At 37.4% G+C, this 14,545-nt stretch overlaps 1 protein-coding gene across 2 annotated transcripts in view; it reads left to right on the top strand.

The window, feature by feature from the left end:
- The window catches only part of PLA2G4A (phospholipase A2 group IVA), a 159,418-nt gene extending 147,723 nt beyond the window's left edge, over window positions 1-11,695 (top strand). For both annotated transcript variants that reach the window (XM_030301815.2, XM_030301816.1), the window contains 3 exons: window positions 636-831; window positions 2,352-2,509; window positions 11,079-11,695. In XM_030301815.2, the coding sequence (XP_030157675.1) occupies window positions 636-831; window positions 2,352-2,509; window positions 11,079-11,210 (486 nt within the window). In that variant the 3' untranslated portion in view covers window positions 11,211-11,695. The remainder of the gene's footprint in view (window positions 1-635; window positions 832-2,351; window positions 2,510-11,078) is intronic.
- Window positions 11,696-14,545: the final 2,850 nt, after the last annotated feature.

The raw sequence follows: 14,545 nt of genomic DNA, 5'->3' as shown, positions 1-14,545 counted from the left end.
TGGTGGGAATGTATAATTCTCTTATCAGGAAGGGAGCTAATATGTGGAAACAATCACACAATTGCGACACCCACTAACTAAATGTTTGGTTTCCCTGTCTGGCCCACTCTTGGCCACTACACATTTAATAGCATTCTGAGGCCAGAAGCTAAAATCTTTTTATAAACAGAAGATTTAAAAAAGCTGATTCAGAGTAATTCAGATATGTTAGCATACATGAAATTTATTAATTTTAATTGGTTGTGTTAAGAAGATACAGGTAAGAATTCAGTAATAGAGTGTTCCTCATTTGGCTTCTTCAGATCCTTGACTCTGAAGGGTTATAGATAACCAGAGCCCTAATATTTTTTTCCTATAGCAATTACGTCAATATAATTTCATTCAGTTCAGTCCATCAGTAAATTTTCACATGCCTCCTATGAGGCCAAGAATTAACATAATAGCGAGTTTGTTTGGAGGCAACTATGTATCTTTTTACACTAATGAGCTTCTTGTGAACAAGGTCATTATTCATCTTAGCAAGGAGCACATTGCTAGGACACAGTCAACACCTAATGAATATTGAACGATGGCCAGACCAACTGAATACATGAAAACTGAAAATTCCCGGATGTATCTTTACCTCTCCTCCATAGGAACTTCTACTTGCAGAAAAGTGGGCCAGAATGAACAAGCTTCCATTTCCAAAGATTGATCCCAATGTGTTTGATCGAGAAGGACTGAAGGAATGCTATGTCTTTAAACCCAAGAATCCTGACGTTGAGAAAGATTGCCCAACTATCATCCACTTTGTTCTGGCCAACATCAACTTCAGAAATTACAAGGCACCAGGTACGTTGGGAATATATTATATCTGTAGAGTAGAAATCTGGGAAAGGAGCAAGACTGATGTTAAGTGGTTTCATAATGGTACTTGCTGTACCAACTATTAAAATTTTGAATTCTTCCCTTCTCTTAATAAATAGCTACTATCCTGAGACCCCAAGTACTTCCCCTCTTTCTCACTCCAAGATCCCCTGAGTTCTTCACAATTCAGAAACTGATATATTAACATATCAATAAAAATCTCTGGGGCTTTACTCCAGAACCTGGGCTTGTGTTTGTTCTGATTGGTTGGTGCCCTTGTCGTAGGGATTGTTAAATACTTTGAAAAATCACCCATGCAAGAAAACCCTTGTTTCAGAACAAATCATGCAAAAACTCTGAGAACTTTAAGTGACCACAGGATTAATATAATACAACATAGCTAGTAATTTCAGGTTGCCGTGTTATATTTTGTAGAAAAAGAGAATCAAGTTCAAGGCACAGTCATCCTGTTTTACTACATCCAGAGTCTATAGACTCTTCAATATCCTAGAAGATACTGCTTAACAAAAAGGAGATCTAGAGATTGACGAGCAGGATGCTCAAGGCCTAAAAATCATATTATCCTCGGACTAGAAAGTACAGTTGTGAACGGAAAGATACAAAAGATAGTCATGGAAGATTTGACAAGGGTTAATGGAAAAGAAAGTGATCTTCCAGAGAGTGGAGGAACACAAAGAAAAGATCAGTCGGGGTGGGGGGTCGGTTACTAGGAGTCATACTTCAAAACAAGAGAAGGAAGAGCTGGCTGGCATTTTCAGTTATTGAGCAGTAGAGTACTTAAAGCCTAGAGAATCTTCTATCACTGTTAATACTCAAGAAGAGGCTGTGTAGGGGATTCCTGTGGCATGAACACAGTTAGATAATGTCTTGGTTCAGATTCCCCCAGAAGCACATGCTGAGAAAGAATTCAAGGGCAGATGGTTTATTTGGGTGGACTAGGGAACCTTACTTAGTAAGGGAGTGGGGAAGTGATAAAGGAAGGTAGACAAGCAAAGATGTGTTAGTAAGCCAGCTACCATGAGGAGAACTTGATCCTGTTGGAATACTCTAGGAAAAGGAATAGAGCCTATGCTCCAGAATCATCCTTCCTTTTCATGCAGCAATAGGCAAGGGAACTGGAGTATTTATATCCTACTTCCTAGTGTCTTTGGTTGACTACTGCCTGGGGCAGAGTGTTATTTACCAGACTTTACATCCTGCTGTTAGAGAGCAAAGCAACCTTCCCCAGTTGCAGGATGGGGTAGAAAGTCCATAGGCACAGGGATGCAGCTGCTGGCAATTGGAAGTTGCCCAGGCAGAACACATAGAAATCCCAACCCAGGGAATATGGGTGAGAGCAAAACAGTGCGTACTACAGATTACATGACCCCGGTGGGGGGCTCCCAATGTTATGTTTATGGCTATTTGTATGTTTTATTTCTTGGGTTTTAGAGATATTTTGTAGTTTTCAAAATCACACCAATTGAGACTCTTTGGGTATTTAGGTGTCCCAAGAGAAACTAAGGAAGAGAAAGAAATAGCTGATTTTGATATTTTTGATGACCCCGAATCACCATTTTCAACCTTCAACTTTCAATATCCAAATCAAGCATTCAAAAGGCTGCATGATCTCATGTACTTCAATACCCTGAACAACATTGATGTAAGTATCTCCTGTGATCATTGATGGTGTCACATACTTCTATATCACATAAACATAGCAATACCTTTTTAATTAATTAAAAATAAAGTTTATGGATGATGCCACCCAAAGTGTACCATTTTATTTTTTGTAAATTATTTTATTACTCTCCAGAAGAACCCTATAAAATTCACAAATAAGAAAAGCAATCTTTCCAAGATTGCTTTTGGGCAGAGCCCACATTTTATACTATTATTTGTTTGAAGGATTGTTTAATACTCAGCTTCTTTCCCAGAGTATCTAATGTATTCATCGTATGATAAAATAAATTATAAGTAGGAAGAAATGTGATAAAAAGGAAATATAAGAGTAGGAAAATGAATGTAATAGAAGTGTAGTTAATCTGCTAAAATATCATGAGCTTTCATAGATACACTCATGCTTTTAAACGTCTTTATTTTTGTATATCTTGGGCATGTTGCCATCAGTCACAGCCTTCTCATTTTTCACCTATGAGATATTAAGTATGCTTTGCATTAGGAACTTCAGCAACAAGTCATCCTCTTCAGTATTAGTCATTCCTATCCCCAATAAATCTGCTGCTAAGATTCTGCGTCTATGTGACATTCTTTAATCTCTAATTCACCATTTAGGAACGTGGTTGTGTAACTGAAATCATGTTGGTTTGTAGTTCCAAACCGTAGTGTCTAATAAATTACTATCAGTTGTGAAAGCCCAAGTTCAGTAGCCTAATTGGATTTTGCACATTAAAAAAAAGAATAAAAGAAAAATAAAGGTATTAAATGGAGAGGGAAAGGTATCCTATCTGACTTACCAGTCTTTTTGGATACTGTACGAATGATGCCAAAGAAAGCACAGTATGTGGATGAGTGTTCCATGTGCACTAAGAGAATTCTGGCACGTCTGGTTCACTTGTGGGTTTAGTTGGCCTGAGACTAGTGGTGATCAATTGTGTACAGTTATAACAGTTATGCTATAATATGTTTATTAATCAGTATCTTTAATTTTTATAAACATGAAATTTTTCCCTAATAAGCTTCAGTTCCTAAAACTCTAAAATGGTTTCTTGTCAGCCTTTACTTATGAATAATATGTGATAATTCACATCAAACATGCTTAGTAAAGTTTATAGCATGTATCATTTTCTAAATATATTTATCTTTTTCTTTTTTCTTTTATCTTACAATCAGTGGACATCTGAAATCCATAGGCTACATTGTTTCTGTGGTGATTGTAAAAATTTAAAGAATATTAAGAGAAAATCAGTATTTTAATTTTTAACTTATAGGGGGTGAACAGACATTCTCAAAATAGAGTTGTGTTTTATAAAACCCCATGCTGTCAGAAGAGAACTAAGGGGTAATATCATAGTAATCCTATATCTGGTATGAAACCAGCAAACTCAAACCTGTGTATTCCTTGGGATTAAATGCATTAAACTTGACCATTTGTCCTCAAATGGAAAAAAATATAGAATATAAGAATATGTAAATACCCTGTTAGACTTGGAAAAATAAAAGAATACCCACACATACATCTGCATATTTACATCTGCATATTTACATACCTCTATATAGTCTGAATGTGTGAGTGGATAGATATAGATATATAATTTAAACAACTACATTTCTCTCATTGCTTTCACTTCTGGTTTATATAAAGTCTGCTAAGCTATTTGCTATAAAGAATGATACAGTTCTATTTATATATTCTCAAAAGTAGTTTGTTTGACACGTAGACGAACAAGTAAAAGCCTAAGCAAAAATGAACTGAATTCCAAAATAACTTTCCTGAAATATAGCTCATCAAACATTAATTAATAAAACAGGTTTAAATTGCTTCTAAGAATGTCTCTGGCATAGAATGTAGAAGTAAGACCATGGGCTTTATATCTTATTTAGATTTCAAAGGGGCCATTTGTGTGACTTTGAATAAGCTACTTTTGGGGTCTCAGTTTCCTCATCTCTAAAACAGATGTAACAGCACCTATCATAATAGCTATAGTGAATCATCGGGTGATGTATGTATGATAACCTGCAAACAGAAGCCGCTCAATAAATGGGAATCTTACCTACGTGTATCCATATCCTATACCATGCTAGATACCCCCCAAGACCTTTGCAAATGCCCAGAATTAATAACATAGACAAGTCTGTACAGGTAATAGTAGCCTAGGCAGTAAATTGGCAGGGGGGAATGGGAGGTCATGAGTGAATGTGAACTTCCTCTTAAATTTTATGACCATTGAGACTTGTGTTCAAGTGATTCCTGTGTGTGTGTGTGTGTGTGAACGTACACGTGAATCATACCCGGGTAGGAATTCCAGTATTCACTGACATTTTATCTCTTTCTTGACTATTCCCCCAAGGAAACAAACCAAGGAAACACTTGTAACCAAGGAAACAAATTTTATCAGCATCAAAGCTTCTTGATAAGGGATGATAAAACAGAACAACAAAACTGCCAAGGCAGGATGCTGGAGAGTTCATTAGGCTCAATCATTAGCTAAATCATTCATTCCCACACCACCTGAATAACGTAGCTTACTAATTCATACTTCAGCAACACAGCACATATTTACTTCCCATGGACTGTCAGTTGCTTGCCAGTTGTGGACCCTAGGAACAGAAATTCTTTTAATGCAGACCCCTGACTGCCAACTCCATAGAAGATGGTTTCCAAGTTTGTGGCCATGACCACTGTTGGCTTGGGGCAAATTTTCATCTTCGATTAACATTCTGGCTTAACTTTTTACTCTGAAAAGGCCACCCTGTCTCTGCCAGCTATATGCTTCTGTTGGGTTATTTTCCCAGAGATCCTAGCTGGCCTTCTTTGGTAAAGCTAAATTCTAGTTCATCTTTAGAGAATTCTTGCTCTGTTTCTGCTCACATCGTGACAACAGCCTGGGTTTCTCATTAGCATCAGGTTTCTGCACTTACTCAGTCCTCCCAAATTCTTTCTCACTGAACATTGCCTCGGTGCTTTTACAATGGCGGTATTTCATTGGGTGGGGGCGGGGGTGGGTGCTGGAGTTTTTTGTTTGTTTGTTTGTTTTAAGAAACCTACCATAGAATGACTTATACCAAAACATGTGGTATGGAAATGAAGGGCCTTTGGAGTCAGACCAAATTGGGTGTTCAAATCCTTGCTTGCTACCTCTTGGCTGGGTGATCTTGGACACGTTGGTTAACTTTTCCAAATTTTGCCTCCCTCACTTGTAAAGAGAAACAATGATACATATCTTACAGTAAAATATTATTAAGTAAATTATTATTAAGTAAAATAATGTAATTTAAGGGCTTGGCATGTAAGAGACACTATAAATTGAAGCAATTAATATGATAATGACAATAATTATTATCAGTGTTCATATTGTCTTCTACTTTTACTTATAAATTTAAACCCTTTGAAAACTATAACTTGCCTTATTTACCTTGTGTCCTCCAGAGACATTGATCATGATGCCAGGCACCTAAAGTAAATATGCGATAAAATCTTTGTGAATGATTTTTAAAATGTCATTGAGTTACTGGCTGAAATTATTAAAGAGTTTGATGTCATAGGAGGAGAGGAGAGCAAGTGGCAGGACACAGGTCTGTTGGTTGGAGGCAGAATTTCTGACCACACAGAAACTCTACACCTTATATGCCTGGGCATGGAGCGTGCTGGACTCATAAACCCCCAATTTGATCTGGAGGGAATATGGCCTCTCCTTCCCAGGACCTTGTTGATTTAACTGCCACAGGGAAATGCACTGTTATACAGCCTCACTCATTCAGTTGATTACTTTGGTAGGCATATTCTAAGGTTATGTGTCAACTTATTCAACATGTTCCAATGATGCATAATAATGAGCTTTTAAAATTCTTTCGCAAACAGTTCTTTAAAGCGGAAAATACTAGATGTTAATTAAAATGAGGAAAAGCATGTATCCAGAAGTACTGGTACTTAATTCTTCATCATCATCATAAGAGCACTTAGGTACAAGTTAAAGTTTTTATCTTTTCCAAAATAATTTAGGAGACCCTGACTGGTTCAGTCAGTAGAGCATGGGACTCTTGATCTCGGGGTTGTGAGTTCGAGCCCCACGTTGGTGGAGCCTACTTAAAAAAAATTAAATTAGGGGCGCCTGGGTGGCGCAGTCGGTTAAGCGTCCGACTTCAGCCAGGTCACGATCTCGCGGTCCGTGAGTTCGAGCCCCGCGTCAGGCTCTGGGCTGATGGCTCAGAGCCTGGAGCCTGTTTCCGATTCTGTGTCTCCCTCTCTCTCTGCCCCTCCCCCGTTCATGCTCTGTCTCTCTCTGTCCCAAAAAAATAAAAATAAAACATTGAAAAAAAAAATTAAATTAATATATTTTTAAAAAACACAAAGAGGTTAAAAAATAATTTAGAAGCTTATTATATATGATGGCCTAATATGTTAGGCCCCAAATCATCTACCTTTAATGCTGCCTATAATCTCTTTCCATCTTATTTATTCATTAACTCAACACAGATTTGTTGGGTATCTACTGTGCCAGGCACTGTTTTCGTAACTAAGGATATGACAGTGTACAAAATAAAAAGAACAAAAAAACAGTTTTGAGTGTTTAAGATAAGCTAGATATTCTCCCCTAGAATAGTTAACACTTAAAATCAGCCTATGAGGTAGGTATCTTTATTTAAATGTGAAGAAACTGAGTCAAGGATAACGTAGGCAGATTGCTGGAAGCCACACAATCATGTGAGGAGTCAAGATGGGGGTCACAGGGTTTTTTTTCTCACTTTTTCCTCACTTTTGAAGCATCTTTTTCTCAAGAAGCCTTCTTTCCTGTTTCCCAAACACAGTCTCCTTTCCTGCCAGGCCAATTCCCAGATGTTTCCTACGCATGCCATGATCTCCTATCTTCAGCCCGTTTTACAAGATCGTCTAGAATTCTACTGAGAATGCCCAGTCCATCCACCACACTTATAGAATCTTCCTGTCCTTCTATTCATCTCATTATCTCCATGAGTTGAACTTTGTTTTGATCAACCTTCCATGCATTCATTACTTTGACAAATATTTATGGTTCTCCTTCTGTGTTCTAAATGCTGGGATCAAAAATGACAAGACTAATAGGGTGCCTGTTTCTATGACACTCGGTTTATTTTGGAAAGGCAGGCATTTGCTGGCAAATTCATAGTAATTTAGACCAGAATATCTTCTCATAGTCTTCTATGTTTGTAATTTTTATTTCTCTTTCAAAATATACAGTAACTTTCCTCTTGGGGATCATTTTTCATTTTCCGTTGTGGGAATTCAGTATTTGCTTGTGGATTGCTTCTAATCTCATGCCTCTAGGGGAGAAGATCACATTTAACATGTTTCCTTTTCTTATTCTTGGCCTTTATTGCCATAGATTTAGAGTCTGGATCAACATTAGAAGGGTACTGAATGGCACAAGTGAAGGATGACAGAGGTCAGTCATACTTAGGGATGAGCAGGGGGATGGAGAGGTTTGAGAGATGAGGGCTGTTGTAGTATAACATGAAAGGGAAGAATTTGGAATCTCAATGAATTTCAGAGGGGAATGAAAGAGGAAATTAGATACAAACACTATTTGAAGATTACCCCTAATACCATTTTAAAAATAGGAAGATTCAAAGATGGCATATTGCCTCTTTGTTTTGTGGGGGGGTGGCTTTTTTTTTAATTTAATTTTTTTATTATTTATTTTTATTTTATTTTTTTAATATGAAATTTTTTGTCAAATTGGTTTCCACACAACACCCAGTGCTCATCCCAACAGGTGCCCTCCTCAGCACCCATCACCCACTTTCCCCTCCCTCCCAACCCCCATCAATTCTCAGTTTGTTCTCAGTTTTTAAGAGTCTCTTACAGTTTCCTCCCTTCCTCTCTAACTTTTTTTTTTCCCCTTCCCCTCCCCCATGGTCTTCTGTTAAGTTTCTAAGGATCCACATTAAGAGTTCTTTGGATACATGTGATTGTACCATGGATCATGCCAGAAAGTTTGGATTTAGCAACTGATGCAGTATTGAGTCTAGCCTCTTCTGTTTGTGTCACAGAATTATAAATCACAACAAATGGCTGTTTTCTGCAGCAATCTGAAAAATCTGGGCAATGCCTTCCTAGTATTAATGTGCCACCTAGTGGTTCAACTCGCACATTCTAACTATGTGATTTGGGATTTTCAGTTAATAAATGTAAATATTCATTTTCCTTTATAAAAATGGCCTGTTTTCTAGAAACACCTCCAACGTCCACTTACGGTAAATCCACTAGTTCAGGATACTGATACTGCTCATTTTTGCGTGTTTATGAATTCATTATAAAGGAGTTGACAGCAGTCATTATTAGTATAAGTTCCCTGTGGTTTGTTATATTTTAAAGCTTTTTAGGTATTTGGAAAATAAATCATTGGTTTTTATTTTACTTGGGTATTTCTCTGCAGTGAGGGTTCATGTGTCTTGTGCTGGTATGGTGAAGGAGAAACCAGCTGAAAACTTGCTGACATAAGATGTAGAAAGGCAGAGAGATTACTGAAAGAAGACGGAGGACCCACTTGATAGAATCGGTTTGCTGACTTCTACCATACAATAAGCCCACAATTGGATATACCTTGTGTGTTTATTTCTGGTAAACTTTATAGCCTCACATCCAAATTAAAGCTCCTAAATTCTCGCACACATGGTCAGTTTAAAAATAACAACAATAAATAGGTGCTGGTCAGGGAATGCTTCCTACGTGCCAGGTACTGTGCAAAACACTTTATATAAATGATCTCCAATCCCCACAAAAGCCAAGGTTAGTATTATTATTCCCACTTTAAAGAAGAGGAAACAGGAGTGCCTGGGTGGCTCAGTCAGTTAAGCATCTGACTTCGGCTCAGGTCGTGGTCTCTCGGCTCTTGAGTTTGAGCCCCTCATCGGGCTCTCTGCTGTCAGCACAGAGCGCAATTCAGATCTTCTGTCTCCCTCTCTCTGTCTGCCCCTCCCCTGCTTGATTTCCCCCTTTTCTCTCTCTCTCTTTCTCTCTCTCTCTCAAGAATAAATAAATATTTTTGGAAGGAAGGAAGGAAGGAAGGAAGGAAGGAAGGAAGGAAGGAAGGAGAAGAGAAGAAACAGGTTCAAGGATTTAAGCTAATTCCCCTTGACCTCACATAGCCAAGAAGTAATTGAGCCTGGAGGTCCTTGGTCAAGGTCTCCTTCACAGGCCTGAAGCCTCTTCTGTCACCATAGAATTAATTATGTTTCCCTTACTCATGGGGAAAATGGCATCAGCAAATACCCGCTTTACTTAAAAAAACTCAGTAAGAGTTGAGCCCATAAGACAATTAAATATACGTAAATGATACTATGTTTTATTATATATATTCTCTATATATAATTTAAAAATCATAGAGCAAATAAAGGTGTCCCATTTCTGTGACAAATCCCTCTTTCCAGAATACAACTGTTTGTTGTTTAAAGTTACCATTGGAGAATTAGAGGAGCCTGCCCTTCGGGCCCAACACAAAGTCACAGAATATTAGTTACATGTTAGCACTACTCAACTCAGTATCTCTCTCTTTCAGGCATTGATCTGGGCTTGCTCAGTGACACTGGCTGTGGACATGAGTTTGCCAAGGCTTCCTACCTGTGGCCAAGGGCTCAAACACAGGCAGATAATACCTTAATGCTGTTTAACAGTCCCTGGGGTAGAGAATAAAGGGGATTGTAAAATTATCCCTGTGATTTTCTTCTGTGCCCTCAAACTTTTACGTCGTTGGTTAAGATGAAATCCTACGGTCCAGTCCTAGGGAATAGAGTCTTCCTGATTTGGACAGGGTTCCAAAACAGCAGCAGAGCCAGGCCTCTCTGCCAAAGCCCACTCCCATTCTCTGCAACAACTGCTTCAACCAAATTCCAAGTCTTGTCTTCTTTCCAGAAGTTCTTAAGTAGGTGAACTTCACACCAGAAGAGAGTATGATCATTGCAATGGAAGTTCTTAGAGGTTATAGTCACCATTAATTTGAGTATATATGAAGATTATTCTGAATAAAAAATAGTGATCATCCATAAAATCACTAAGTATGGCATTTTCTAGATAGAGGACATCCATGTTTTATCCCTGTACTTGTTTAGCTGAGAAAGCAGGGCAGGTCTTCAGCAATGCCTCTTTTCTCTGTAGGTTTAAAGAAAGTCTTCTACTTCCTTGTGTTCCCTCATTTCTGCTTATCCACTAACAGCAAAGAACATAAATTCTAGATTTACTTGTTTCTTCCCTCTTGACACCTTCCCATAGAAAACCAGAATAAGGATACATTTACCAGGTTACAAATGTTTTATTCACAATTTTATCAGCACAAAATCTGGAACATTCCCAGAATACTGCTTTCTCGGGAAGATTATCTGGATATGAGCTTAATAAGAGTATACATGGTGGGATGTTAGAGCTAACTATACACATGCATGACTCAGAGATTTCTCTCTCTCTTTCAAAAAGAAAACTATACTAAAAAGATCAATTAGATATTTGTTTTGACCAAACAAATGCTTACAGGGGGCTAGAGCAATACTAATTATGCATACTTTACCTCTATTTGCAGGTGATAAAGAACGCCATAGTTGAAAGCATTGAATACAGAAGACAGAATCCGTCTCGTTGCTCGGTTTCTCTTAGTAATGTTGAAGCAAGACGATTCTTCAACAAGGAATTTCTAAGCAAACCTGCAGCATAGTTTGTGTTGTGGAAAGGGTAGCAATTTCTGAAGCTGAGGCAGTTTGAAATGCCATTACAACTGGATTTGAAAACACAGTATAGATGTTAGTACTGATCACAAGAGACTGGCTGATACTCAAAGTTGAAGTTACTTAGCCGCGTGAGAATTATACTGTTATAAATTTGTTAGGTTGGCAGATGATGTGATCACGTAAAATTATGCTCAGCTACATTCTCTGTCAGTATGAATTTCCTGATGCAAATGTAGGGACATACACTGTCACTAAGACATTCCTCACCAACTATCTTATGTGTCCTCTTTTTGAAAAATTGTTTTCTTTTAAGAATCTTTAACGGTTCAGTCTCAATAAGTAAGATTTCGCATTGTGTGTAAATGTTATTCACTGACTGGATTTATTCATACCACGAGACAACACTATTTTTTATTTATATTATGCATACATACATACATGAAATAAATACATCAATATGCAATTAGCATAACAGATTTTTTGTTTATTTTTAATGGGGTATTGCACTGTAAACTATGAAACATTCTCAGATTCAAAGGTTTCAAACACAAAAGTTGTTCATCTTAACTGGTAATGTGAAACATATCATTTTAAATCATGGTTATTTTTCTTAAAGGAGAAGACATGTAATCTGTTGAACAAATGGTATGCATTTATTCATCAAGTAGAAAAAAAATGTAACTTCTTCTAGTTTAATATTTTACTTTGTCGAGATTATCTTGGACTGTTTGCCCACCAGAGAACAGTTGACCTCAGAGAAAAATCCAGAAGAGTAGCACAGGCTGTACCTGGAAGTCTTGGCTTAGGGACAGTCTGTATCGCATGACAGTGGTTTCTGTTCCCATTGAACTGCTAAGGTTCAGGGTTGGTGTAAACCTAAGGAGAAACCAACATAGTAAAGAAACTCACCTGTCTTGGTTATTGTCAGTCATCTCCACTGGAATGTAAGGTCCTTGAGGGTGGGGACTTTTGTCGCTTTTGTCCACTGCTGTATCCCCAGATGCTGCAGCATGTCTGATGATGTGTACTGGGCACCAATTTCTTGTATGCATAAATCAGCCAAGGAAAGAATGTTCCCTTCTTCTTTGTTATTGTTTCTTTATCTTTCCTCACACGTATGAACGTGAATAAAAGGTGATCGAAAAAAGACAAATGAATAGAGAACGTAAAGAAAGGTAATTCAAAGAAGGAAGAATGAATGTCCAATTATTAGCACCATTTATTGAAGAGACTGTCTTTTCTCCATTGAGTATTCTTGGCTTCCTTGTCAAATGCTAGTTGATTATATATGCTTGGGTTGATTTCTGGGCTCTCGGTTCTGTTCCATTGGTCTCTTTGTCGGTTTTTATGCCAGTACCATACTGTTTTGAGGACTATACCTTTATAGGGTAGCTTGAGGTCAGGATGTGTGATGCCTCCCGCTTGGTTCTTTGGATTTCTTTGGCTATTCAGGGTCTTCTGTGCTTCCATATAAATTTTAGGAGTGTGTTTTCTACTTCTGTATAAACACTACTAGAATCTTGATAGGGATTGTACTGAAACTATAGAATCTGGTAGTATTGACATTTTAACAGTATCAACACAGGATGTCTTTCTATTTATTTGGATTTTTTTTTTTGCATCAGTGTCTTATGGTTTTCAGAGTAGACATTTTTTTACCTCCTTAGTTTACTTCTAAGTATTTTATTGTTTTTGATACTACTGTAACGGGATCAATTTATTTCTTTTTAAGAAAATGTGTTGTTAGTGTATAGAAATGCTGCTGATTTTTGTATGTTAATTTTGTATTCTGAAACTTTATTTTTTTTAGTTTTTTAATGTTTATTTTTGAGAGAGAGAGAGAGAGAGAGAGAGCGCAAGTGAGTGGGGGAGGGGCAGAGAGAGAAGGAGACAAAGAATCCAAAGCAGCCTCCAGGCTCTGAGCTGTCAGCACAGAGCCTGATGCGGGGCTTGAACCCACAAACCCCGGGGCTTGAACCCACAAACCGTGAGATCATGACCTGAGCCGAAGTCAGATGTTAACCAACTGAGCCGCCCAGGCGCCCCTCTGAAACTTTATTTTGTACACTGCAATGGAATTCATTGATTAGAGCTTTTTTTCTTGGTTGAGTCGTTAGGATTTTCTGTATATAAAATGTCATCTGCAAAGAGAGACAATTTTACTTTTTCCTTTCCAATTCTGCTACCTTTTATTTATTTTTCTTGCTTGATTGCTCTAGCTACAACTTCTAGTACTATATTGCATAGCAGTGATAAGAGTAGACACACTTGTCTTGTTCCTGTTCTTAGAGGAAAAGCTTTCAACCTTTTACCACTGAGTATGTTAGCTGTGAGTTTGTCATATATGGCCTTTACTATGTTAATATATGTTCCTAATTATGCCTAATTTGCTAAGAATTTTTATCATGAATAAATGTTCAGTTTGTCAAATGCTTTTTCTGTGTCTATTGAGATGATCATATGTTTCTTTTCTTTCATTCTGTTAATGTGATGCATCACATTGATTTGCATATGTTTAACCATCTTTGCGTCCCAGGGGTAAATCCCACTTGATCATGGTGAATGATCCTTTGTATGTGATGTTAAGTTCAGTTTGCTAGGATTTGATTGAAAACTTTTGTATTTATATTCAGCAGGATATTTTTTGATCGGCCTGTAGTTTTCTTTTCTACTAGTGTTCTTTTCCGGTTTGGTATCAAAATAGTACTGGCCTCATAAAAAGAGTTTGGGGGTGTTCCCTCCTCTTTGATTTTTTGAAAGAGTTTGAGAAGGGTTGGTGTTAATCCTTCTTTGATGTTTGGTAAAATTCACCAGTGATGCCATATGGCCCTGGGCTTTTCTTCATTGGGGGATTTTGGATTACCTATTCCATCTCCTTACTAGTAATTGGTCTATTCAGATTTTCTATTTCTTCCTGATTCAGTCTTGATAAGTTGTATGTTTCTAATAATTTTTCCACTCTTTCTAGATGTCCAGTTTATTGGCATATAGTTGTTCATAGTAGCCTCTTATGATGTTTTGAATTTCTATGTTATCATTTGTAATGTCTCCTTTTTCATTTGTAATTTTGGTGATTTGGGCTTTTTTTTCCTTAGTTGGTCTAGCTAAAAGCTTGTCAATTTTGTTTATTGTCTCAAAGAACCAACTTAATAGTTTGTTTTATCTTTTTTAATTGTTTTCTGTTCTACATTTCATTTATGTCTGCTCTAATCTTTATCATTTCCTTTCTTCTGCTAACTTTGGGTTCACTTTGCTGTTCTTTTTCTAGATCCTTGAGGAGTAGAGTTAGGCTGTTTATTTGAGATCTTTTTTGTTTCTTAGT

The sequence above is a fragment of the Lynx canadensis genome, chromosome F1 (assembly GCF_007474595.2).
Source record: "Lynx canadensis isolate LIC74 chromosome F1, mLynCan4.pri.v2, whole genome shotgun sequence".
Classification (NCBI taxonomy): Eukaryota; Metazoa; Chordata; class Mammalia; order Carnivora; family Felidae; genus Lynx; species Lynx canadensis.
Note: the sequence above shows the minus strand (reverse complement) of the source record. Positions and strands in the feature narration are given on the sequence as shown.